The 26,296-nt window shown below is 37.9% G+C and overlaps 1 protein-coding gene across 1 annotated transcript in view; it reads left to right on the top strand.

Annotated features, from left to right (window-relative positions):
• Nucleotides 1-26,296, top strand: part of ttn.1 (titin, tandem duplicate 1) — a 685,821-nt gene that overhangs the window by 442,563 nt on the left and 216,962 nt on the right. The window contains exons 113-140 of the mRNA XM_041201521.1: nucleotides 91-369; nucleotides 1,818-2,096; nucleotides 2,234-2,512; nucleotides 2,640-2,927; nucleotides 3,834-4,115; nucleotides 4,215-4,493; nucleotides 4,583-4,861; nucleotides 4,990-5,268; nucleotides 5,375-5,662; nucleotides 7,889-8,167; nucleotides 8,251-8,529; nucleotides 8,657-8,935; nucleotides 9,106-9,393; nucleotides 9,555-9,842; nucleotides 10,878-11,168; nucleotides 12,643-12,930; nucleotides 16,192-16,281; nucleotides 16,702-16,984; nucleotides 17,330-17,513; nucleotides 17,636-17,722; nucleotides 17,833-18,100; nucleotides 18,811-19,071; nucleotides 19,165-19,374; nucleotides 20,603-20,680; nucleotides 20,781-20,807; nucleotides 22,489-22,512; nucleotides 25,643-25,717; nucleotides 25,998-26,063. Of these exons, the coding sequence (XP_041057455.1) occupies nucleotides 91-369; nucleotides 1,818-2,096; nucleotides 2,234-2,512; nucleotides 2,640-2,927; nucleotides 3,834-4,115; nucleotides 4,215-4,493; nucleotides 4,583-4,861; nucleotides 4,990-5,268; nucleotides 5,375-5,662; nucleotides 7,889-8,167; nucleotides 8,251-8,529; nucleotides 8,657-8,935; nucleotides 9,106-9,393; nucleotides 9,555-9,842; nucleotides 10,878-11,168; nucleotides 12,643-12,930; nucleotides 16,192-16,281; nucleotides 16,702-16,984; nucleotides 17,330-17,513; nucleotides 17,636-17,722; nucleotides 17,833-18,100; nucleotides 18,811-19,071; nucleotides 19,165-19,374; nucleotides 20,603-20,680; nucleotides 20,781-20,807; nucleotides 22,489-22,512; nucleotides 25,643-25,717; nucleotides 25,998-26,063 (6,177 nt within the window). The remainder of the gene's footprint in view (nucleotides 1-90; nucleotides 370-1,817; nucleotides 2,097-2,233; nucleotides 2,513-2,639; nucleotides 2,928-3,833; nucleotides 4,116-4,214; nucleotides 4,494-4,582; nucleotides 4,862-4,989; nucleotides 5,269-5,374; nucleotides 5,663-7,888; nucleotides 8,168-8,250; nucleotides 8,530-8,656; nucleotides 8,936-9,105; nucleotides 9,394-9,554; nucleotides 9,843-10,877; nucleotides 11,169-12,642; nucleotides 12,931-16,191; nucleotides 16,282-16,701; nucleotides 16,985-17,329; nucleotides 17,514-17,635; nucleotides 17,723-17,832; nucleotides 18,101-18,810; nucleotides 19,072-19,164; nucleotides 19,375-20,602; nucleotides 20,681-20,780; nucleotides 20,808-22,488; nucleotides 22,513-25,642; nucleotides 25,718-25,997; nucleotides 26,064-26,296) is intronic.

Genomic DNA, 26,296 nt, shown 5'->3' with positions numbered 1-26,296 from the left:
TATTCATAAAGTTGTCTTCAATCTGATCATTTCCTCTAGTTTCTATATACATGAGTTAATTAAATATGTTCTTTCTTGTGTGAATTTTAGAGCCCCCAAGCTTTACAGAAAAAATAACATTGCGAGATGTTGTACTTGGTTCTACAGTACAGTTTAGGAGTGTTGTGAAAGGAAGCACTCCAATATCTGCAAAATGGCTCAAAGGGGACAGGGAACTGATGCATGGTGTGGCATATTCTATTTGGAATGAAGGCTCAACATTTTTTCTAGAGTTGGTCTCAGCTAAAATATCTGATGCAGGTGGTTACACCTGCCAAGTAAGCAATGATGTTGGTACAGCTGCCTGTTCTGCAGAATTGTTTGTGAAAGGTGTGCATTTCTGTATTTTTTTATTACAATTCTGTTTTATATTATACTATTTTCAGAGTTTAACACCATCAACTTGTCTTCTTGATGGTTGATCAGTCCTAGTGGTAGAACTTTACACAGCCAACCTCGGAGAGGGGAGAATGCCAGTTATCCAGCATCAGTAAATCTAGGCTGATAGTCAGACTTGATGTTCCTTATTTGGAATCCCTAGAGTTTTGACATTAACTGCTAGTTGAAGTATCTTAGGTTAAGTCCGACATTTAGGTAATGGAGAATTCTTTCTTAGTTCAAGGAAGAACTTTTAAAAAAACGTCATAAGCCAAATTGATTTGTATCATAAAAGGACAGATATGGCAATTTTGAGAACTTTTGAAGTGTAGAATGTCCAATCCTGCAATGAGAAAAGCTGATGACATGTGAAAGAGAAAATTCAGTTTGCTTTACCATGAGCAGAGCTCTAATTGAGTATTAAACTATGATTTTTTAAATTTGTAATTTTGATCTGTGAATGTTTTGTCGCAAATTATTTATATTTAAATGTTAGTTTGAATTGCTTTTGATTATTCTTTAAATTTATTCTGACTTTTTAACATTTTGGCTTCTAGAATCTCCTAGCTTTATTAAAAAGCTAAATTCTTCAACAATACTAAGGAAAGGAGACACAGCACGTTTTGAGTGCATTATTACTGGCACATCTAAAATCAAAGTTGTTTGGTATAAAAATGGTCATGAAATTATAGCCAGTGACAAATATATGATGTCATTTGATGGTTCTGTGGCAGTTCTTGAGATTATTGATGTTATTCTGGATGACAGTACAGGCTACATCTGTGAAGCAAGGAATGAAGTTGGTAGTGACAGCTGCAGGACTGAGGTTGAAGTTAAAGGTCTGTAATAATACCTTCTTTAATTTGGTAACAGAATATATATTGTGGTTTCTTGAGCAATACTTTTATTTGTTTCTGTACTTTAGTTGATTTGGACATCTTTATTATGATTACTTTATAGAACCTCCCAATTTTAGAAGGAAACTTGAATCTGCTGAAGTATTAAGAGGCAGTAGTGCCACTCTTGAATGCGAGGTGGCTGGTACAGCTCCCTTTAATGTTATGTGGTATAAAGACAATAAACAGATTCGATTAGGTGAAAAATATAAGATGGTCACTGAGAACTTTTTAATTAGTCTTCATATTTTGAAGATTGGTGCTTCAATTGTTGGTGACTATAAATGCACAATAACAAATGATGTGGGAAGCTGCTCCTGCAGTTGTGGTGTCAGCTTGAAAGGTTAGTTACATTGTGAATGGAAAGCATTATTACTTGTAATGTTGACATTTTTACAGAACATTTCCAAAAACATTTTCTGTTATATATTTTGACTATATTATCCTGAATGAGGACTGAAAAAGTAATTCACATTTATTTGTCTGCCTATTTATCTGAACCAGAACCCCCATCATTTGCAAGGAAGATTGAAAATGTTACAATAGTTGCTGGAAATTCTGCTGCATTTCAATGCCTTGTTAAAGGTTCACAGCCTTTATCCATAAGTTGGTTGAAAGATAATGATGATATCAAAGAAGATGATAATATAGCAATTTCTTTTGAGAACAATATTGCTATTCTGCAAATTACAGCTGGTGAAGCAAAACATGGTGGGAAATATATCTGTCAGGCTAAAAATTATGCAGGAATTGAGAAATGTTTTGCTACGTTGACAGTAACAGGTTGGTAGGAAACATTTATTATGATTGGCCAACATCTCAAAGTTAGTTAATGCTAAGTTCAAATTTATCATATTTGTGAAAAGAAGCACACATTAAAAGACTAAACATTACTCAGCACAGTATTTTTTCTTTAACAGAACCTGCAAAAATTGTTGAGCAAGCAAAGTCACACAGTGTGACTGTGAAAAATCCAGCAAATTTGGAATGTACTGTAGCTGGTACACCAGACCTAAAAGTTAAATGGTTTAAAGATGGAAAGGAGCTTGCATCCAGCAGAAATTGCAAATTGAGCTTTGAGAGAAACATAGCCAGTTTAAAGATTCTATCAGTAGAGAAGTCGAGTAGTGGTGAATATACTTTTGAGGTCCAGAATGAATTTGGAATCGACAGCTGCAGAGCTTCCTTGACAGTATTAGGTTAGTAATTTAAATATGTTGGCAGATATGGTTGTGAAAAGAAATGCAGTTAAGGCATGAAATTAGATTTGATATTTTAGGCTGCTTTTACATCTTAAGCTTACAGATTGTGCTCTATGTTGTACAGATCAATTAATTGCTCCAACATTTATGAAAAAGTTAAAGGATGTGAACACTGCATTAGGGTCTTCCATGTCCATGGAGTGCAAAGTAGCTGGCTCTCTTCCATTGAGCATCCATTGGTATAAAGATGGGAAGGAGATATCAGATAGTAACAAATATAAACTATCACAGCAAGATAACACTTCAGCTTTGGAGATGCATCAACTAGAAATCATGGATGGTGGAATTTATACTTGCAGAGTATCAAATATAGCAGGAAGTGATGAATGCAGTGCCACTCTAGTTGTGAAAGGTTTGAAATAAAGTCTTTGTGTTATATACTCCATTTCTTAACACTTTAACCCCATCAGAATTTCGTGAACTAATTATTCTGAATTTATTAGCTATATAGCTCATAATGCAAAAGTTGATGAATCTTTATATATGCTCTTGCTTGCAACAAATATATTTTTTCTTCAATGAATTTTAGAACCACCAAGATTTATAGTAAAACCAATGTCACAGGAGGTGCCCCCCTATTCTGAAGTGCAGTTCAAGAGTGATGTGAAAGGAACACCTCCCCTGTCTTTCAAATGGTTTAAGGATGACAAGGAGTTAAATTCTGATGCTACATGTTGCATTATGATAGAAGGTTCATCCAGTTTTCTACAACTATATTCAGTGAAACATTCCAAGACAGGATACTATACTTGCCACGTCACCAATGATGTTGGCACAGATACTTGTACAGCAAAATTATTTGTTACAGGTGTGCAATTTTTATGTAGTGTTGGTAAATGTTATCAGTACCTTGTTTGTGTTTTACATGTTGTTATGTCTTAAAGTTGCTGAGCATTCTCAGTACATACAAATCTTCTTTCTTGTTTGTTTTCTATGTTAGCATCTTATGTTCTTCATGACATCAAAATATGTTATAATCTTATATTCTTTATCATGTCAATTCTATATTAGCTTCTTATTTTCTTCATGATCTCAAGAATATATCATCTTATACTCTTCAGTAAAGCAATTCTATTGAATGTTTTTTATCATATGTAACACAAACTTATGTTTCATATGTCTTTTAAGATATTTGAAACATTACATGATTACTCTTCAGTACTTTATTTCTTTCTCCATGTTTCACAATTCCAATTATTCCAAAACAGTAACATTCTTGAAACTCTGGCACTAAATGTCCTCTATTTTGGTTTCCTAGAGCCCCCATCTTTCATTCAGAAGCTGGAACCATCCAAATTGCTGAAGAAAGGTGAATCAGCACACTTTGAGTGCAAAGTGACTGGAACGCCTGAAATCAAGGTTTCATGGTTCAAGAATGACATTGAAATTAGTGCTGGTACTAAATACAAAATGCGTTTTGATAATTCTGTAGCAGTTCTTGAGATCATTAACGCTGATTTGGAAGATAGCGGTGATTACATATGTGAAGCTCAAAATGAAGCTGGCATTGCCAGTTGCAATGTAGCTTTTACTGTCAAAGGTAGGTAGCTTTGTTCAAGTGCATTTAAAACTTTTTTTCTAAAGCAAGTAGCCTTGCACCATGAATGCATAACTGAGACAGATTACAATCTTCTTACAGAACCTCCAGTTTTCAGTAAAACACTTGAGGCAGTTAATGTTGTAAAAGGCTCTGATATCATACTGCAATGTGAAATCAGTGGTACATCTCCTTTTGAAGTAACCTGGTACAAAGAGAAAAGGCAAATCCGAGCAAGTAAAAAATATAAAATTATTTATGAAAACCAGATAGCAAGTATTCATATTCTTAAAGTGGAGGCTCCAGATATAGGAGAATACATGTGCATGGTCAAGAATGATGTGGGAGGTGACACTTGCATTGGCACATTAAATCTAAGAGGTTTGTAAATTTTCCAAATTTAAATTTTGCTACTATTGCAATTTTAGAAAAACAAATCACATGTAAAGAATGCTTCTTTAATTCTTCAGAGCCACCAGTATTTGTGAAGAAACTTTCAAACATCTCTTCTGTGCTTGGAGAGTCTGTAACTTTACAAGGTGCTATTAAAAGCTCAGAACCAACTCATGTAATATGGATCAAGGAACAGGAAGAAATGAAAGATGATGAGTACATGACGATGACCTATGAACAAAACATTGTTACTTTACATATTTCAAAAATAAAACCAATTCATGCTGGCAAGTATGTTTGCCAGATCAAAAATGATGCTGGAATGTGTGAGAGCGCTGCTATAATATCACTTTTGGGTCAGTACCTAATGTCAACATATTGATATTTCTAGAATTTGGCTCACATTTAAGAGCATTGCCTAATATTATTTTACTTACCAATGTATATCAAGAATCTTTTGTAAAAGGACTTTTTTTAATTTTAGAACCTGCCACAATAATGGAAAAAGCAGAATCTGTCAGTGTAACTGCAGGAGGTCAAGCAACTTTGGAATGCATTGTTAGAGGTACACCAGAACTAAAAGTGAAATGGTTGAAAGATGGTCAAGAGTTAGCATCTGGCAGGAAGTATAGGATCAGTTTTCTAAATGGGATTGCCAACCTAAAGATTCTTTCTGCAAAGAAAGCAGACAGTGGTCAATACACTTTTGAAGTCCAGAATAATGTGGGTAGCAGCAGCTGCAAAGCATCTGTCAGCGTACTAGGTTTGGTTTACTACTTTTTCTTAGTCATGCTTTTTTTTTAGGATTTCTTAAATACTTGTTAGAAAAATCTTTTTATAATCATGGTTTATTGGTGTAACTTAAACAGATCGAATTATTCCACCAACATTTACAAGAAAGTTAAAGAAGGTGGATGGTATCTTAGCTTATCCTATCCAAATGGAGTGCAAAGTGTCTGGATCACCACCTATTGCTATATCTTGGTTCAAAGATGGACAGGAGATTGTTCACGGAGCAAAATATCATCTCACATTTGGAGATAATACATGTGGTTTAAAAATAAGTACTTTGGAAATGTCAGATGTTGGCAATTATACATGTAAAGCAACCAATACTGCAGGGAGTGGTGAATGCAGTGGTGTCTTGACCGTGAAAGGTCAGTTTATTTCTCAATGAAGATTCCAGTATTTGCCATACTTTTTGTATTGTTGTGATCTCAATAGAGACCAGTAATGTTTTTTAGAATCCGAAATGTACTTCTTAAAGGGATTATCACCCCAAGATAAAATATAGTTTATTTTTCCCTAAAAGCACATAGCCAACACAGTATATAAATTATGTTTATCATTTGTTGTATTCTGAATGATTTCTGTTTGGTACTTGTGTAAATGTCATTGTGTGACATGGCATTCACCGAGCCTTTTATAGCAGGAAGTGTTGCAATTGGAATATCAGAGTCAGTTAACTCTTAAACGCCTTCAATCTCAAGTTCTGAAATGTTTCGAATGATAACCCTTATTGGTGTCAATGGTTAGGTTTTATCCATTATAGGTAAAATTTGACACATACTAATACCAAGTTGTATCAAATCACAATCACATTACCATTACTGCTGTTACAATACCCACAGAGACTGATAAGTTTAAAAAAACTTTGAACTTCCAGTCAATAACTAAAAGGATGGCACAACAAGATTTCATGTTTTAAGACTTCTTCTGTAACTAGTTTTGTAGGCAACTTATACTTGAAACCACAAAACAGAACTTTTCCATTTTTACTTTTTGCACAACTGAGAAAACATATTTCACAGGTATATTTAACACTGTCCTTTAGGTAGATATTCAATTCTCCCAGAATCAGTCCAAAATGATTCTTAGCTCTTCTGTTCTTTCCCTTTTTCATCCTGGTAACTTATAACCCCAGAACTGTCCTTCACTGTGAAAGCATTATTGGAGATCCTCCCTCTAGCGCAAGCTAGACAAATCTTCCAGCTTCATTTTAGCTCCTTGTGAATTTTTTTCTTTTCAATCCGAGCTTGGCCTTCCAACCACATTCCAGCATGATGAGCCATAGAGACTTTGGGCCTTTAGCTGCTCTCTCTCTCTCTCTCCTGTACCCTGACAGACTAACCTGTATTTGATATTCAGTGATATTTTAGGAAACCCCAATATCACAATGATTTCCTCTGAACTCTTGCCATCTCAAAGCCCATCACCATGGTAACAGGAATCACATGGACCTTGTATCCAGGTAGAGATCTTATTTGCTATCCTTGACACCCCAACCCGTTTTTATCTTGGAAGTAAATGGACTTTTGACAACTTGTCATTCTCAAAACTTTTCTGGAACTTTGGAGATTTACAGGCGATCCACTATTAGCATACAGGCTGTTGCCATTGTCACCAGATGTGAGCATCTTGCACCTTCTTCTCAGTAATTCAATCTGGGCCCCTTTTAACCTCGAACAATCAAACTAATCAGGGCTTGCTGACAGCGAGGCATCAGAGCAGATCACATAATCCCCTTCATTTTAGCTTAAATTAAGGTAAAACATAATAATTTTGTTAACCTCACAATTGTAACACTGTCTGGGTAGAAGCGCAATCTCCATGTAACATCTCACTGGTCCTGCCCCAGGTACAGTCAGTGTGACATGCAATACCTCTATAACCTCTGCTCGGAGAATCTCCTCTTATATTTCTTTATACAGCAAAACCTATGGAGAGCAATTAACCCAATAATTACTTCACTATTATTTAACTGACCCAATTAGAAAGATGCATCTGACTGTCCAAGCCGGGTCAGATCTCAAGAGCTCTGGCTTCCCATGCTTGGTCTCCATCAATGCATAACCATTCTGCTGTCATGCCTGGCTAAAGCGAGAAAAATAATTCAGTTTAAGATTCAGTATAACAAGGAAAATAAAGAAGCGTATAGTTAGCCATAGCATTTAAGTTAGTTTTAATTAATTAGCAAGATTATGTGATATAAGAATTTGTCAGGATTCTTACAGAAGGTCTCTAGTCAGTGGTTGGGGACACTACATTTGACCTGAGATAGAAAATGAAAAAAAGACCTGTTGTCACTTTTAAGAGACATCAGTTTGGGTGTTGGATCAGGGCAGAATCAGGCCCAGCAATGATCATTTTCCTTGTCAAATGGCCAAACTGCTGGTGCCCATCTTTCAATCTTAGATATGAAGAATGGTTACTTGGTTGAATAACTGGAAGGCTGCTAGGGGGCAAAGGGGTAAAAATTGTGAAAAAAGAGAAAAACTTATTTTTTTTAATTTTAAACAAATAGATCATGGTCTTTATATTTAACTTTCTGGTAAATTTATAACGTAATGTTCTATTACACTATTTTGCTTTGACTCCTTTAGAACCGCCCTCATTTATGAGCAAACCTGATCCTCAGGAAGTTTTACCTGGTTCAAATGTGAGATTTACAAGCGTTGTTACTGGAACAGTTCCACTGAAAGTGGCATGGTTTAAAGGTAGCACTGAACTGATAACAGGAAGGAAATGTCAAATTTCTTTAAGTGGCTCAACAGCAGTATTAGAACTACTAAACGTAGATTCTTCCCAAGGTGGAGACTATATCTGCCAAGTCAGTAATGAAGCTGGCAAAGATTCTTGTACAACAAAATTGTTTGTGAAAGGTTTGTAAAGTACAGATTAAATGAAAGGTCTCCAATGTAAGTTAATGTTTTATTTGAACTATTTTCATATATATCCTTACCAGAACCAGCAGTATTCCAGAAGAAGTTGAAGGATTCTAGTGTTGTACTGGGGAAGTCAGTTTGTCTAGACTGCACATTCACTGGTACCCCAGAAATCAAAGTCAGCTGGAAGAAAAATGGAATAGCTATATTCCAGTCGGAAAAACATATTTTAACTACCACTGAAACATCTTGTATTTTGGAGATTCTCAACTGTATTAAAGACGATGATGCAAAATATACATGTGAAGTAGAAAATAATGCTGGAATGGACATTTGTCATGCTGAAGTGAAAATACTAGGTTTGTTAAACTTCTGATTTCTATCACTCACTGACTTTACATCAATATCATATTCTTTTGTTTTCTTTTTTGTATATGTGATATGCACAATCTTTAATTCTTGATATGTATATTGATTATACTTTAGAACCACCAACATTTATGCAACATTTAGACCCTCTGGAAATAACAGTAGGAGACCCAGGATTTTTTGAATGCACACTTGCTGGAACACCTGAACTTAAAGTGTCTTGGTACAAAGGAGACACAAAACTGAGAGCCACCCCTAATTGCAAAATGGAGTTTGTGAATAATGTTGCAAGAATGGAACTGAAGAAAACAACTATGAGTGACTGTGGGGAATTTATATGCAAAGCTGAAAATAAAATAGGGGCCTGCTCATCAAAGGCCATGCTCACTATCCAAGGTGATTTTGCTTAACTGATTAACTGATACCTATGCTTGACAGATTGGCACATGTCTGCATGTGATATATTTTTCAGTTGGAACTTTTTAACCTTTCCGTTGTGGTTAAAAAAAAGTAATCTATATGATCACAGTTTTAATGAACTGATTTCTTAATTGTTTATTTTGCAGAACGTAAAATTGCTCCTTCTTTCACAAGAAAAATTCAGAATATGGAAGGAACTCTTCATCTTCCAGTGACATTTGAATGTCATGTTTCTGGTTCAACACCCATTGAAACTTCTTGGTTTAAAGATGGTGTAAGATTGACTAGTGGAGAAAAAATACTTATATCTTTCATAGGGAATGTAGCAACTCTTAAAATTCTTAACACTGAGATGGATCATGCTGGTGAATACACTTGCAAAGCTTCCAACATGGTTGGAGATGCTTCATGTAGTTCAAAGCTAACCCTGAAAGGTTTGTTGAGTTAAATATCTTCAACTCTTTGTCTTTATTATCTTATGTCCTAATTTTGTAATATTTAATATCTGTTTATTTTAACTATCTTTGCAAGATGCAATTACTTCACCGTTGATAGTATTATGATAGAAAATAATTATTTCTTGTTATATTTTTAGAAGCTAGAATTGCTCCTGTATTTGACAAAAAGCTAGAATCAGTGGAAGTTATCACTGGGCAAAGTGTAGAACTTGAATGCCACTTAACTGGCTCTTCCCCAATTAAAGTTATTTGGCTGAAGGATGGCAAAGAGATTCGACCAAGTGGCAATTACAAGATAACCTGTGTGGAAAATACACCTCACTTGACAATTCTAAAAGCAGACAAAGGAGATGCTAGCCATTATGTTTGTGAGGCTAGTAATGATATTGGAAAGGACTCGAGCAAAGCGTCAGTGACTGTAAAAGGTATTTCTCAATATCAGTTTTTTTTTCCCCCAGTTCAATATTCCAGGCTAAGCTTTATTCATTTGCAGGAAGAATGTTGCTTCTTGTTAGTTTTACTTCTTCATTGTGATTATTTTCCAGTGACTTGTTCAGCTTTTGTCATGTTATCTATGTGAGGTTCTTCTTTTGAAGTAATAATTTGAAGTAAGGCAATTATATAGAACAAAAATCTAAACTGTGAAAACTAATATCAGAGATGATGAAAATCTTTTTATTCCATATCAATGAGTCTTAGGTCTGAATTTTGCCCTTGGTGGGGGTGCTCAATGGGAGTGGTCGGGAAGCCGATCGCCATCCACGATTGGCACTGGATTGCAATTTAACGCTGGTGGGCCAATTAAGGCCCGCCCAGCGTGAAACACGAGCAGCAGCGCTGAGCGCAGCCTGTGCAGGGGTTGTGGAGGAGGGCAAGCGGGCCCAGTGTGAACTGCGCTCGTGTATGTGGGTGAGTGCTTCATAATCTCCCTGAGGCACAGAGCTGCCTCAGGGAAATAAAGAGATATGAAAATGTAATGAAACTGGCCTCTTCATGTGACTCTGGCGCATGTGCAGAGACATATTATTAATGAAAAATTAAAGTTTTAATTTTATTTTTATTTGCTTTTGGAAACCTCATCCTGTCCGTGGATGAGGTTTCCAAAGAAAATGCAAAGGCCGCTTGGCCCTTTTTGCCTGCCCGCCTAACATTAGGTTGGACAGGCAGGGAAAAATTTTATTTAATTGATTACTTAATAGCCTTAACAGGCCTTTCAATTGTCGGCACTGTGCCCGCTGACCGAACTATCACACGACTGCACGTTGACATTGGCACACTTGGTCAATCTCAACACGCTTCATTTCATGCTCGAGCAGGTCGGACGCGTGCCCGCCTGCCAAGCAAAAATTTCTACCCTTAAGTTTTGCAACTCTCAACCATCATCTTCAAGCGTAATTTCAGATTTTCACTTTTTAATAGATTTCTCTCGTTGAAGCATAACTTCATCTTGTCTGTTACAGATCGTAAAATTCCACCAAACTTTACTAAAAAGCCTTTGGAACAAATACATGATACAGAAGGAAAATCTATAAAACTTGAAGGTCGTCTTTCTGGTTCACAACCAATATCTGTAACCTGGTTCAAAGATGAACAAGAGATCCTGCAAACTGAAAATTATGATTTGTCATTTAAAAATAATGTAGTACTGTTGAACATGAAGAAAGTACATCTTAATGATTCTGCTGTTTATACATGTAAAGCAGCCAATGAAGCAGGCACTGCAATGTTTACAGTGTCTGTCCTGATCAAAGGTTAGTGATAAAGACAATTATTTTATCATTCTTTGTGCCTGATATCCCATGGATGAAGAAACTAATGCATGCAAATTCTGCAGCTGCTTATTTAGTCAAATGTATCAGGGTTTTTTTAAGAGTTACCTTGACATCCTTAATTATTCTATCAAATAGCATTCTAAAATTTTTACCTGTTGTCAGTTGTTATCAATATTTCATTTAGATCTTGTCTTACCAGCAATGCTCTGCTGCAGAAGACTTGTATAAGCTGTTGAATGTCAACTAAAAATATGCACAAATTGCTTTGAAAGGTTTTTACATTTCACTAAGTTCTGAGGCAGGAAATTTTCCTTTGTAGGAATGGACAATTTTTTTCCGTGCCTGTTACTATGATGAACTCTAACTAAAGTGGTGTGAGTTCAAATCTCAGTTGACAGCAATACAGACTTTTTTTTCTCTTTGGACAATTTTATCCATTTCTTATGCAGGCTACTGGATGAAACATTAGCCAGAATCTTACGTTGATCGGGCACAGGAGCCCCTGACCCGAACGTATATGAAATTGTGTGAAATGGCGTTGTGCACGTGTCCCAACATGATTGCGCACACAAGCAATATTGAGGTCGGCGTGTGGGAGTCAGAGCCATGCCCGCCAACAATTAAAGGGCCAATTATACCATTAAAATGCCTATTGCCCATGATTTACATTGCCCGTGTCATTTTGTGCTCGTCACACAGGCAAAACGGGCAGGCAGGCAGCCCATTTTTAACGAAACCTCTTCCAAGGGTGGGATGAGATGTCCTGGGTGAAATATAATAAAAAATGATATCTGGGGACTGATGTTTTTTGAGTTCTGCTGTCAGGTGTTTGCCTGTGTTGCAAAGACACAGTTGGTGCATCTTTTTCTTCTCACTTAATCTGTCCAGGTCTGTAGCTCCCTGACGCAGCTACGCAACAGCTGGCTGGCTTCCGGGAGCTCACTAGAAGCACCCACCCGCACCCTCACTTTTGTTGGCACCTACCCTCTTCCCGTCCCCCTTGGCAGCACTGAGGCTTTCTCAGCACATGTTTCACCCTGGCTGGCCGTTAATTTTCCAACCAATGTGCAATTGCGTTCAGGGGCCAGTTGTGACTGAAGCACATTTTCCGTCTGCTTCTGGGCCCGCTGACTTGGTGTGCATGCCAAATGTGAAATTCAGGGCATTGTATGCAGTAAAGGTGCAGTATTGTTCAACATCAATGCATATTTTGTGAGTAAATTATGAAGTGCCATTAATGTTATCTGTGAAGCATTCTGCAGCACAGACTGCTAATCCCTCCTGGATGAAAGAGAAAATGTGATGGTGCGAAACAGCAAAAGCAACGGGTAACCTCAAAGGGGAAGGGATATGGACTGGGTAAAACAAAGAGTTTAAAGAATCTTTGCTCTTATGTTTGATACCATCAGGCTTTCCATTTTAAATACTGACATGTACTATATTGTTGTTTTAGAGCTTAAAAAGCCTCCTGTCTGTGACATACCACTCAAACCAATGACAATAACCGAAGGAGAGTCATTGAAGCTTACCTGCCATGTCCATGGGTCTGAACCAATTAAGATACAATGGTTTAAAGACAGGAAAGAAATTAAATCATCTGAAAGATTGAATATGACATTCAAGGATGGTACAGCAGCCCTGGAAAGTAAAACATCTACTAAAACAGATAGTGGTGACTACCTATGTAAAGCTACAAATGAAGCTGGAAGTGTCTCTTGCAAAGCCAAACTAACAGTCCAAGGTATGAGGTTGATATGAAATAGATTGGCATTGTAATGTGCATACCACAAGGAAGCTGAAAGCTCTTACAAATCATGTCTTGTTAATTGTATCAAACCTCTTTAGTCTTACTGCATTAAGGGAAAAAGCGGAGCACTGAGATCTTTTATTTGAAGTATTGAAACATCGAGGTGATCCACTGAGCCATATAAGTGACATTGGATGATTGGATCATTAACCAATGGCTAAGTTTACCATTAGCAATGTCAAAACCAGGCTTTGTCATTGGTCAAATATGCCTCTAGCTGCCAGTAGTAATCTTTTGTTAATCAAAAATTCTAAAGGTGTTCTCACAGATCTTGCAACCACTAGGAGCAGGACCATTTTGCTAAGCTAGACATGGAACATTTGTAAAAGGAAGAAAATGTTGCTTCTTACTTTTGAATTCTTAAACAAAGAATTAAACGAAAAGCATAATTCTGGTTCATACCTTAAATTATGTGTTTGTTCCTTGCAGTTAGATAGCAACTCCTGTTTCATTGTGATTAATTACATTTCATACTGCCAAACGCTCTTCATTTGAAGTTTCATTCCGGGTGTCTTTGACCACAATATTAAATAAATTTATGTACAGCTTTTGTTTTGTTCTTAAACAGATGATGGTGTAATAATACACCATTAATTGAGATGTAATTTGAACACACATCATGTGCATAAGGACTTTCCTATTTTGTTCATAGTATCAAAACTGCATCTTATTCTGTAATCATTTTGTTTAACCTTATTACATGATCTGTACAGGCAATTGGTCTCCATGTCTTGTACAAACACATTCCAAGATACTATTAATGATGTAATCATAGAAATTGGAGTGTAGGAGCATATATCTTTGATTTGTAAAATATGGAGGCAGCTCTGGCCAGTGTTTTATTCTTCCAGTTAAAGTAATGGTAAAACATGGAGACCTAGCACTATCACAAACATAAACAGACTCCCATATGGGAATTTCTGTGTGATTCTACGTGTATAATGCAAAAGCTACCATGCACAAAAATAGATATGTTCGATCTATTGTGCAATGGTAGAAATGTATGGATGTATTACAGTACAGTTTTCCATGTTGCCAAATAAATATCTTGGGAGTATCTGCTCTGAATTGCTAATGCTTGTTATGCATATTTGTCACAATGTCCTGAAGATTTTATTTGTAAATCTCACATGGGTGATATTTACAACTGAATCCATGTCAGTTCTAGAAAGAGAGAATACCAGAATTCTAAGTAACAAAAAGAGATTCAACATAATTTTTTTTACCAGTAGACTTGCTAGCATACTTTGTAAACCTAGCAGCATAGTGGCAATGTCAATACAAGGTAGATTTCGACTTTTTCAGATTTATTATTTATAACGTACATTTTTGCACGGTTGATGGTAGGCATCAGATATCTAAAATTAGACAGTAATATTAATTTCCAACCTTTTACTAAAGAAACTTTACTCTGTTCCACAAGCAAATACATACACTGATCTAAATATATCGAAACAAAAACAGAATTACCTGGAAAAACTCAGCAGGTCTGGCAGCATCGGCGGAGAAGAAAAGAGTTGACGTTTCGAGTCCTCATGACCCTGCGACAGAACTAGGCGAATCCCAGGAAGGGGTGAAATATAAGCTTATATCTGCTTATATTTCACCCCTTCCTGGGATTCACCTAGTTCTGTCGAAGGGTCATGAAGACTCGAAACGTCAACTCTTTTCTTCTCCGCCGATGCTGCCAGACCTGCTGAGTTTTTCCAGGTAATTCTGTTTTTGTTTTGTATTTCCAGCATCCGCAGTTTTTTGTTTTTTGTTTTTAAATATATCGAGCAGCTTGTTACTCTTGAAAAGGAATAAGTCAGTGAGTGTGAATGTATTGCCTCAACTCTTTCAAATAACGCCTGCCAGACGTCTGACGAATCAAACGATTTAGGGACTTTATTAAACATAGGCAGGCAAGAAGCCACAAATGCATGTAAGTCATCTACAGGTTCCAAGACTCATATTACTTCTCAACAACCCAACCTTGAAGAACCATGTCCTTCCACACAGTTGCCTTATGAAACTCACAACTGGATAAAGAGGTGAAAGCTTCTTGTTCATTGTCAATGCAGAGGTTCTATTGGAGTTTCTTCACAGATGTATTATTTTTAATTCATCCATGTTTATGATTGGAGGCAGATTTCAGATATGTAAGTTGATGCATTAATATCTACTATCAAATCCCCAGTCTCAAATGAAGATTACTTTTTCATAGACCCTTAGAAGGAATTAGAAGAAACCCCAAACTTGTTTAACTGTTATCAGCTGGAGAGAAACATAAATCTTGCTGCCGATAATCCCATAATGACTCTAAGTGGATTCAAAACCTGACGGACAAAAGGCATCATCAGGCTTTTCACAGGGGCCAGATTATAAATTTTGAGTTAACTGAAAAATTACACGTTGTTTAATTTAACTTTTTCTACTGTTTTCATACCTGGCATTTTCTCAAAGATATAGTGACATCATGCACAATCAAACACTGACGTAGAGCTGCAGCTGCCCAATATTATGTACCTCAGCTATCCATGTGTGAACACATAAAATAAAAGCATGTCACCTGCATGTGACTAGGGTCATCCACTATATGATGAAGATTTAGGTGAAATATAAGGTCAAACACCCTACAACCTCCACATTTAGAAGATTGCAGGAGGAACAACAGAAAATGATACGGCAAATATATCACACTCTCCGTAAACTTTACAACATCATGATTGTTGAATTTATGACAATCATTTGGAGTAAGCAAGAGCTGCATTAAACCTCAAAGTGTTAGGTGCAATTCTCTGCTTTAACACTACTGTTTTTTAATATTGGTGGCATTGGTATAATATAGATTCGTGCAGCCTAAATTCAGACTCAAACCTCCCCTGACTACAGAGCAAAATAGAATGAACTGGGCCTCGCTGCTCTTCTGCAGATTCAGTTCTGACCCTATATCTCCTTATTTACTTTATAGATTGAGAACTGCTTGGAGGTGAAGTCAAGTTTGTTAGTGTAAATGCCACCTGAAATACTTGGCCATAATATTAAATCTTCATTGTGACTGTTGTTTTTAATGCTGATAATAACAAAAAATAATGTTTCTTCTAATGTATATACTGTTTACTCCTGGTATGATCAACTTGTTTGTTTGTGAGAATTTTGACATTGAAAACTAAAACTATGAACTTTGAAATTCTTTTAACTTTTCTGGTTTAGAAAAAGCTGTAGCAAAGAAAGTGGTTTCTCCACCAGAGCCAGACAAGATCTTCTTCATTGAGAAACCAAAGAGTCTGAAAATAACAGAAAGTAAGTGCACCATGGAATATTTCCTCTCATGTAATGTTTATTAAAAAGCAATATTTCTGAAGGATGCAAAACATTTCAAAGCAAAAATGACCAAATAATGACAATGCTGCACCATTGCCTGTCATCTAGAAGGTGTTAGTTTAACTTATTGTCTGAAAGTAGATTCATATTCATTCTTCTAGAGAAAATAAGTTTAATCACCTTTTGTTGCGTCCTCCAGAAGGAAGAGGACACTTAACAAGGTTCTGTCACTGTGTTGTTTAAGCACACCACCTAACAAATTAACTAAAGCATGGGTGCCATTTCTTAGCTAAATAGGGCAACACAGGATTAGTTAATAGATGTTTAGTGGGGAAAAAATAAAGAGAGTAAAAGTTTAAAAGACATTATCATTGATCTTGATTATATTTTACATTTCAGAGGGTGTAGCAACATTCATTGCAAAGGTTGGTGGTGACCCAATTCCAAATGTTAAATGGATGAAAGGCAAATGGAGGCAGATAAACCATGGTGGCCGAGTTATTGTACAGCAGAAGGGACAAGAGGCCAAATTGGAAATCAAAGACGTGGTAAAAACTGACGGGGGACAGTACAGATGTGTAGCATCTAACAAATCTGGTGAAATTGAAAGCAGTGTAAATTTGGAAATTGAGGAGAAGAAAGAAATTGTTGTTGAAACAGACTTCAGAGCTAAACTGAAGAAGTAAGTATTTTAGATTTGGTGGAATTGTTAAAAGTTCTGATTCATAATATAAATGAACAGATGATATTAAAGTGTAGTATTTGTCATTTTATGATAACTTCTGTTTACCAGCAAAAATAGTGAATATTTATAAAGTTTAATGTAACAGAATTTTTTTTGGTGTAGCAGCTTTGTTCTTAATTTTTTTATGCCATTTTATGTAGTAATGGGCAAAGTAATTTTACAGTAGTACATCATATTGACTTTAGTTTTGATCCATCAATTTATACATTTTATTTTATTTAATTTACTTTTCATTTCAAATGCAGTGATAATGCATTCATGTTTACCATTTATTTTTAAAAGAACACCTTCCAAACAAAAGGAAGAAGAAATAGACAAGGACATTGACATTGTAGAACTGCTAAGGAATGTTGATCCTAAGGAATATGAAAAGTATGCCCGCATGTATGGAATTACTGATTTCCGTGGTCTTCTTCAAGCCATTGAACAACTGAAAGCCAGCAAAGAAGATGAAACTCACAGAATGGTGAGCTACTTTTTATTCATTTCTCAGTGCATTAATACTGTGGAGCATACTATAGTTTTTATGCAGAATAAAAGTCTTACATGGTTTATTATGCAATGCTTTTTCATTGTTGCTTTGTTAAGGAGTTGGAAGAACATGAACGAGGTCCTGAAGAAGAAGAGTTCAATGAACTCATCCAATATATCCAGCAAAGAATAGAAAAGGTTGAGGTAAGATCTACACTATAATAAATTAGTGACCTCAAGTTGTATTCCAGTGTAGTGTTTTACAGTGTTTTGTTTGAAATGAATATTTAAAAAAAAACATTTGTTCTCTGCAGCCTATTGAATTAATCAAGGACATTGAAGATCAAATTGTACGTACAAACGTGGATGCAGTGTTTGAATGTGCGATAAAGATAAACTATCCTGAAATCAAACTTTCCTGGTACAAAGGAACTGAAAAGTTGGAATCAGATAGCAAGTATGAAATTAGCATTGATGGTGATATTCATCGCTTAAAGATCAAAGACTGTACACTGCAAGATCAAGGCAACTTCCGCATTGTCTGTGGCCCACATATTTCTAGTGCTAAACTGACTGTTGTCGGTAAGTACCATTTGCATTTTTGGGCAGAATTTTGCCGTTGGCGAGCAGGGGCTGGGGCTCACTTGCCGATGCATAAAATGACGCGGGTGACGTCGGGTGGAACCCCTGACGTCATCCCGCCCCATTTATATTTTCAGGAAGGCGGGGGCACAACAGAAGCAGCTGCCATTGAGGCCATTGACAGGATCATTTAAACAATTAAAGGACCTGCCCGTTCAACCTTAAGTTGGCGGGCAGACCAAGAGCCCCGGCGGCAAATAGAAAAAACATGAAACCTCATCCACCGGTGGGTTGAGGTTTCATGCAGGGTTCTAAAAAGCTTAATAAAGTTTTACTGTAATTTATGAACATGTCCCATGTTAGGGAATTTTTTTTTCTATTTTTAATCTTTTTAAAAGTGTAAGCGATCTCCCTGAGGCAGCACTTAGCCTCAGGGAGATGTGCGTTCTTTCGTGCGCATGCGCGAAACAGCGCACTCTCGCTTTTGGAGAATCCCCCCCCCCACCCACACAGGAAGCGCATAGCGTTTAATTGGCCCGCCTGCATAAAATGGCGGCGGGGCTCGCTTCTCCAGTGGATTGGCTCCCCACCCGCTGGAGATTGGGTCAGGCCCACCCGCCTGACAGGCAGAAAATTCTGCCTTTTAATTCTGAACGTCCTTTCCTTTTATTAACTTGTCTAACTTATTTGCAATGCTTTATGTTTTCCAGAACCTATAGTTGAACAGCACCTTGAAAATCTTTCTGGTAAGGAAGGTCACATTTGTATTATGGTTTGCCAGTTTTCCTTACCAAACCTGAACACTGAGTGGTTTAGGAACGGTAGAAGGATTGAAGGACGAGGCAGATATTCTATAGATGTTGTGGATAAGTTGCAGAAAGTTACTATTAGTGACTTGAAACCAGAAGATCAAGGCCGATTTACTTGCAAGTATGAAGATCTTGAAACCTCGGCTGATCTAATAGTTGAAGGTTTGTGGTTTTACCAAAAAGTCTTAATTGAGTTGTACTTTGATGACTAGTTTTGTACAACTATTGTATTGTTTCTGTTCTTTTGCGTTATAGCGCAACCAATTGAATTCACAAAGACAATCCAGGATATTGTGGTGAAAGAACATGAGTCAGCTGTATTTGAATGTGAAGTATCCTTTGATGATGCCATTGTAACCTGGTTTAAAGATACAGTGGTGCTTAAAGAAAGTCCAAAATACAGCTTCAGAAGAGATGGGCGACGACACTTTATGACTATCCATAATGTCACAACAGAAGATGAAGGTGTGCATTAAACGCATTACTTTTATTACAGTAGCTATCTATCCATCTCAGTTATCTATCTGCAAACAAAATACTTGGGCTAAGGGAAAACAGTGAAGTTATGTTAAATTAATATAGAACCTTGGCTTAGCCACACTTAAGAGTACTGTGCACAGTTCTGGACTCCCTGGTCAGATTGGGCGCTATGATAGTGGCATCATGCTTGCTGCCTACCTACCCCTGCCTGCCCTGCTGTGATTTGACCAGCAGCGGAGGAGGCATCATGCAGACTGCTCACCCGTGGACCAATTAAGGCCCTTAAGTGGCCAACTATGGCAAGAGGTCTGCCTCCATTTTGAGCCCCAAGTATGCCCTTTTTAGCCTGCACCTCCACTCACCATTATTCCTTTCCACTTTGCCCTGTCTGCCCTGATGTCACCCACCCCCTTCACCAGGATTTGCCATCGTGGCCCTGGTGAGACCCCAAACTTGGCTTCACGACTGGCTGCAATGCAGCACGGTTCCATCTGGGACTCGCTGCAGTCCCAACAGTGACCACTGCTCCCGGTGTCATGGCTGGGAAGAGAGCTGCCAACCATTTAGCTTCCCAGCAGTTCTCTGAAGTGGGACTTCCTTCTCAAGGAGGATGGAAAGCTTACCTCAAGCCAGTTAGCTGTTGTTAAATGTCTGTGAGGCGAGCCTGCCAAGCCAGGGTGGGGGTTGGGGACCCTGCCCCATTCAGCTCCATATTGCAAAAAAAGATGTAGAGGCACTGGGAGCTGGGGGTACAAAAAAGATCTACGAGGATGATAGCAGAACTGATGGCTAGAAAAGAAAAGGCTGAAAGTGAACTGATAGACATCATTGAAAATATGGAAGGGTTGGATAGAATAGAAGTAAAAAAAGTTTCACTTGTGTAGCAGTCCAAATCTAAAGGCCATAAATATAAGATAGTCACTATTAAGGAGTTCAGGAAAAGCGTCTTTACTCACCGAGTAGTTAGATTGTTGAACTTGCTACCAGAGAAATATTTAAGGTGAATAGCATAAATGTATTTAAGGGAAATCTAAATAAGTACTTGAGGGAGATAGGAGTGGAAGAATTTATTGGTAGAGTGAAATGACGTAGGGTGGGAAGGGCCTCATGCAGAGCATAAACACTAGCAAAGATATTTTGGCCTGATTGGCTTTTTTCTGTGTGTAATACTAATTTCAGATAAAACACAGAAGTATAAAACTGTATTTTTCAGGGGTTTATTCAGTAATCGCTCAACTTGAACCAAGAGGTGAAGCTAAAAGTACTGCAGAACTTTATGTATCAAGCCAAGGTAGGTGCAATTGTAAATTAATACACCTTTTTAATATAACTAAAACATTTCCTTTATTATTTTACTAATTTTCACTAATGCTAAAATCTGTTCTCTACAGAAATCACCTTGAAGCCCAGGAAACCTGGTGGGTAATCTGTTTAAAAAAATCTTAGAGCCTAGTTCTTGAATTTTCCTTAATGTTACAATGAAGTATAAGCAGAACTAAAACAAAAACAGAATTACCTGGAAAAACTCAGCAGGTCTGGCAGCATCGGCGGAGAAGAAAAGAGTTGACGTTTCGAGTCCTCATGACCCTTCAACAAAACTGTTGAAGGGTCATGAGGACTCGAAACGTCAACTCTTTTCTTCTCCGCCGATGCTGCCAGACCTGCTGAATTTTTCCAGGTAATTCTGTTTTTGTTTTGGATTTCCAGCATCCGCAGTTTTTTTGTTTTTATATAAGCAGAACTAATTGTTTTCCGCTTCAGAGGTAAAAATCAGAATTTAGTTGTGCAAAAATGAACAGTGGCAGTACTAAATAACTTATATTACAAATAATTTAAAACAAGCTCTCTCTTGTGACTTTTCTTACTTTGATTTTAAAACAGTGTGCATGCACAAGAGAAGCCAGTGATCAATAATTTAAAAGTTGCCTCTAGCATAATTATTTGTCAATGACGTTAATATTCCTGTTCAAATACTTTCAGAATGTAGATCAGATATTAAAATCTAAATAGAAATAAAATAGAAATTTAGGCCGGAATCTTGTGCTCTCATTAGTGGCAAGCTTGGAAGCGGGAAGGACATGTAATTAGATGGAATGGTGGTGTGCCAGACCCTGCCGCCTTCCCACCTCCGCCAGAAGGCCCCTGGTCGACCTTCTCACTCTGCCCCAATTGAGATCCTTAAGTGGCCAATTACTGACCACCTAAGGGCCTTATCCCACCATCGCTACTATTAACCTAGCTGCAGACAGGCTAATTGCCATGCAGCATGCATGACAGGTAAAGCTGTGCTACCCAGCTTGTCAGCTCCAGGGGTGGAAGGTGGGCATGGTGGTTCATCAATCAAAGGTACTGAGTGCCTGATTTGGGGACTGGATATTGGGAAGTGCAGGGCCCCCCGAGAGCTACGGCCTTGCCCTTGTTGTCAAATCCCCTTCACCCCTCTCCCCTTAACACCACCGTCCCGCGAAACCCTGCTCCCCCACATTACTTACTTGCTGAGTGGGTCACTCCGTGTTGCTGGGACTATCCTTCCGGCAGCAGCTACGGCTTCGTCCGTGGCACTGCTGAGCACAAGAGCTGCCAGCCTCTGATTGGCTGGCAGCTCTTGTTAGGCGAGATCTCCGCCCCGAGGCTCTTGATTCCAAGGGAAGGCAGGTGAGACCCCCAACGCCCCATCAAGATTCTGCCCTCATTTCATTTCTTACATTAAATTGTTCGATAAAATAGTAATACAATGGGGCCACAAAAAGAACAGAAACAAAAACAAATTATTACTCCTTCTGTATTGTTTAGACATTCCTATATTGGAATTCCAGTTGAAAAAATACCACTTACATTTCTGAACTAATTGCTCTCGTATTTGTATCATCAAAGGGGTCTTGGTCTAATTGGAGTGTGTTTGGATTTTTCTTTCAAAACCAAAATTTCAATCAAGTATTATTTAATTGTCAAAACTGCATTTTTCAGCAAATTTTTGAGGTTCCTTTGTGTCCTGTATCTCTCTTTGTGACATTTTCAATAAGCTGTGTAAATGCATCTTGTTTGAATTTTTGGAATTATTTGTTATTTACATATCTTTTCCTCATTTCTATGTTTTAGAAGAAGAATGGAGAGAAAAAATAGGTAACATATTTAGATCCTTTGTGTTTTAATAAGTTATGGAGATGATTAAGTTCTAGGTATTCCAGCATTCTAAAAATAAACATTATTGAAACATGCAAGTACAAAATACTGCAGATTCTGGAAATCTGAAATTAAGACAGAATATGCTGGAAATGTTTGGCAGGCCTGACAACATCTGTAGAGAGAGGATCAGAATTAATGGGTAGAATCTTAACAGGCAAGGGAGGCAGGTTTGGGTGGGAATAGGGAGTTAAAATCAATAGAAATGATGCCAGTTTGGAATCCTGACATCATCCAGTCCATTTCCAAATTTCACCCAGGTGGGTTAACAGGCGAGTGGGGACTCTTTGAAGCTGTCAGATAATAATTATCATATTCAAAAACGATGTTATGTGCTGTTTTAACCATGCATACTGGCTTTAACAACCAGTGCAAGTATTTTCCGAGCTATCGGCAACTTGCCAGGGTTAGGCAGGCATGTGCACCGTGGGGAGTGCTTCCTCAGTGAAACTAACATATTGGAAGCTTTGGATCAATGAAACTGAAGAACTCCAACCATGCCCAGGTGAGAGAACGGAGCTCACACCACTTCTTCAGAGATTGTGCACTTGTTGATCTACAGGCGACTGTCAGCTTCTTAGAAGTTAGTCAACTGGGAACAGAGGTAGACGTGATGGAGGTTAGGAAGAAAATACCGGTGCTGGCCAGGGTACCAGTTCCCAGGCTTCATCCTGCACCCAGGCCATTTTGCAGGATGGGCGGCAGCAGCAGGAGTGCCCACCTGCATGCAGCTGACCAGGCTCATTATGAGCCTTTTAAGGTCAGTTAAGAAATTTTCCAGTCAGCCTCCAGGTTCCCATAGCTGGAGGGGGGCCAGTTTAGCTACTTGGAAATGGCCTCCCGGTAACAGACCAGGGAGCCAATGGCCACATGGGGTGGCTGGGTGTAAAGGCCCTGCTTGGCAGCTATAACAGCCACAGGTCGTCCTGTGGAGGGCCTCACCCTGCCACCACCTCCCCCTACTCACAATAAATTTCAAAAGGTTCAAGAGAGCACATCCATTTTGAAGCTCCCTCTCCTTTACTTACCGTCTGTTGCAGCTGATTCTCCTTTCAAGCTGGAAGGCGGCTGATTGACCTTCCAGCTAGCTTTGACAGCCTGCCCACTATCCTTAATTGGATGGTGAGCCTGCCCTCTGACTATTAATTGGCTGCCCTGGGGAAAAGAGGCAAATGTAGGCTGGTAGATGCCTGCAGCACTGCTGTGGAATGAAGAGAAGAACTGCTGCTCCATATTAAGCTAAGTAAAGACGCATTAAAATTAACTTTTTCTCATTGGCTTTCGGTGGTCCCTTTAAGGAGTGCTGGTTAGGCCACTGGTAGACCCATCCAAATTTAGCAGAGCATTGGTGTTCTCAAAAAGACATTAGCCCCTTGATTGTAATATTTGAGGTGCACTAACTCCCGTTTCCAGTAGGTGCCTTTATGAGAAGAATCTGCCATTCCCAGTTACTGGAGACTCTATCTCTGATATTTCACCCACAAGTCCAATATGATAGACACTGATTTCTGCCTCTTTGCTTTTAATCTTTTACTTATTCTATTGTTAGAGGACTTAAAGCTGGTTAAGTTAGTTATTTTCACATCAATGGTACAAAGTGGAATCTTCAGAATCCAGATTCCAGCAGCAGGAATCATGGCGGGCGGGAGCAATTAATTTGGCATGAGTCAAAACATCATTTTCCTGACAATGGGAAAATAGTTTGGAATTTTGTTCTGTTAACTTTCAAAGTGGGTTAAAGGCAGGTCGAGTTTCCCCATGAGCAATCAGGAACCCTATTTGCGTTCATTAGCATCTCATGAATGCTTATTAAAAGGCCAACTTCCCGGAATCATGTGCCCCCTCCAAATTAAGTATGCTGCCAATGGCTAAATAGAACTTTCTGTTTTACAACTGTATTCAAGTGATGCACACTTGGTGGGCTTCACTTCACCCATGACTTTGAGGTCAGTGGATGCTGCTTTCATCTTCCTTTTAAACCATCACTGATACATATTGGGTGCCTATAGCACAAGCTGTGCCAAGGCTGGCCACAGGAGGTATGAGCAGTGGGTAGGGGTGAGACAGAGGCAGGACTGGCAGGGGGCTGCGGCAAAGGACCAGAGGGCGAGGGTGAAAAACTGTTCAGTGAGCATTTTTAAGAGATTGTCTGGGGGAAGATGAAAGGTTGTCTAGGTGCTGTTTAAATATGGCGCCAGGACCTTCGACTCCATGAAGTAATGGTGGGGCGGATGACTTCCTTCACTGATTCGCTGAGCTCCTTGTGGTTGCATAATTAATGAGCTGAACAGCAGAAGATCATGCGTGTTCAGCCCAGCAGAATCACCCCGACTTTCCCACCCACCACTGGACTTAGGGCTGGATCATCCGGCCCGCCGAAAGTCAGTGACTTTTGCTGGGTTGTTGAATCTTCCTTAGTGGGTCCCACCACAACGGGGCCAGAAAATCCCAGCCTTAGTCTCCAGAACAGAAGATTTCACCCACAGTCTTGCTCAGATGAAATCGTACTAGCTCACTGAAAGTAAATTTTTACAGTCTGAGTATCTTTTTAAGTAGTAACCAATAAAATCTGTTATTTTCTGATATCTGAAATAGTTAATCATTCATGTAAATTTAGCATTTTTCTGTGTCTTCCCCCTTTTTCGCTATTTCTGTTGATTTATTTTGGGAATACTTTCCTTTAAAAAGAATGGCTATTAATATTAGTAAGCAAACTGAGTTTGAAATGTTATTGAAAGTGACCATGCATGAGAACTAAATTATCTGAAATGTAAGGTTGCCTGAGTAATCTTGGGTTAATGACTATTTACCTTTATCAATATTAATTTAGTTTTCTTTCATTGTCAAGCTCCCTGCAGTCAGTTTCTCAATTATGAAATCAGCACTAGCTGTTGGAACAGTATTTTGCCAACAAAACAGCACAAATAGAAAAATGGAACAAAATTATGTTTTTATTGAAATTATTTTAATAAGTTTAGAAATTTCTTGTTTTACATTATAAAAGTTTACTGTCCTGTCTCAAGTGTTATCTGTTACTGATTGTAAGCTAATGAAAGATAAATCTTTTCAGTGACAGAAAAACTCCCGATAAGTGAAGAAATTACTTACATGACTTTGAAGGAAGATGAATTCAGTCATTGGAAAGGTACAGACAATGTTATGTTATTACCTATTCTTATTTAGGAAGAATGAATATTTGGGTGAGGCCTCAGAAAGCTACTGGTGTTCATGGAATTGCATGCAACATTATTTAGAACTTTAAGGAGAAAATATAAATTTTTGCTAATTACGGTGCTTTTTAATTTGCTAAAATCACTGAAAGATGATCAGCATATCATAGGTCATCATTCAGATTTCTTAAATGCGCTTTTGTATTTTTGTGACCAAAAAAAAAGTGATGTAACATCAAAAATGTTTTTTTAAAGTTCCTGAGGCTCCCTGGAAAACTACCGAATATGTTTCTATTGAAGAGGAAGTTTATGTAAAAGAAGGTACAAAAATTAACAGTCTTGTGTTTCTTAATGTGCTTTTTGTACTATTATCATTTTACCCTTGAAGATATCTTTCTTTAAATAATCCGTCCCTTGTGATTGTTGTTTTTCTTTTAAAATACTAATGGTGTTTCACCATCTTTTTATTTATTGATTTTTGCTCAACTGTTGCATAAATTCAAGTCTCTTCGTATGTGTGTGTTTGTGTTGATCCCCGTCTTTTCGAGAAAGTT

This window comes from Carcharodon carcharias, chromosome 12 (genome assembly GCF_017639515.1).
Source record: "Carcharodon carcharias isolate sCarCar2 chromosome 12, sCarCar2.pri, whole genome shotgun sequence".
Lineage (NCBI taxonomy): Eukaryota > Metazoa > Chordata > Chondrichthyes > Lamniformes > Lamnidae > Carcharodon > Carcharodon carcharias.
This window is presented reverse-complemented; position numbering and strand designations above follow the sequence as displayed.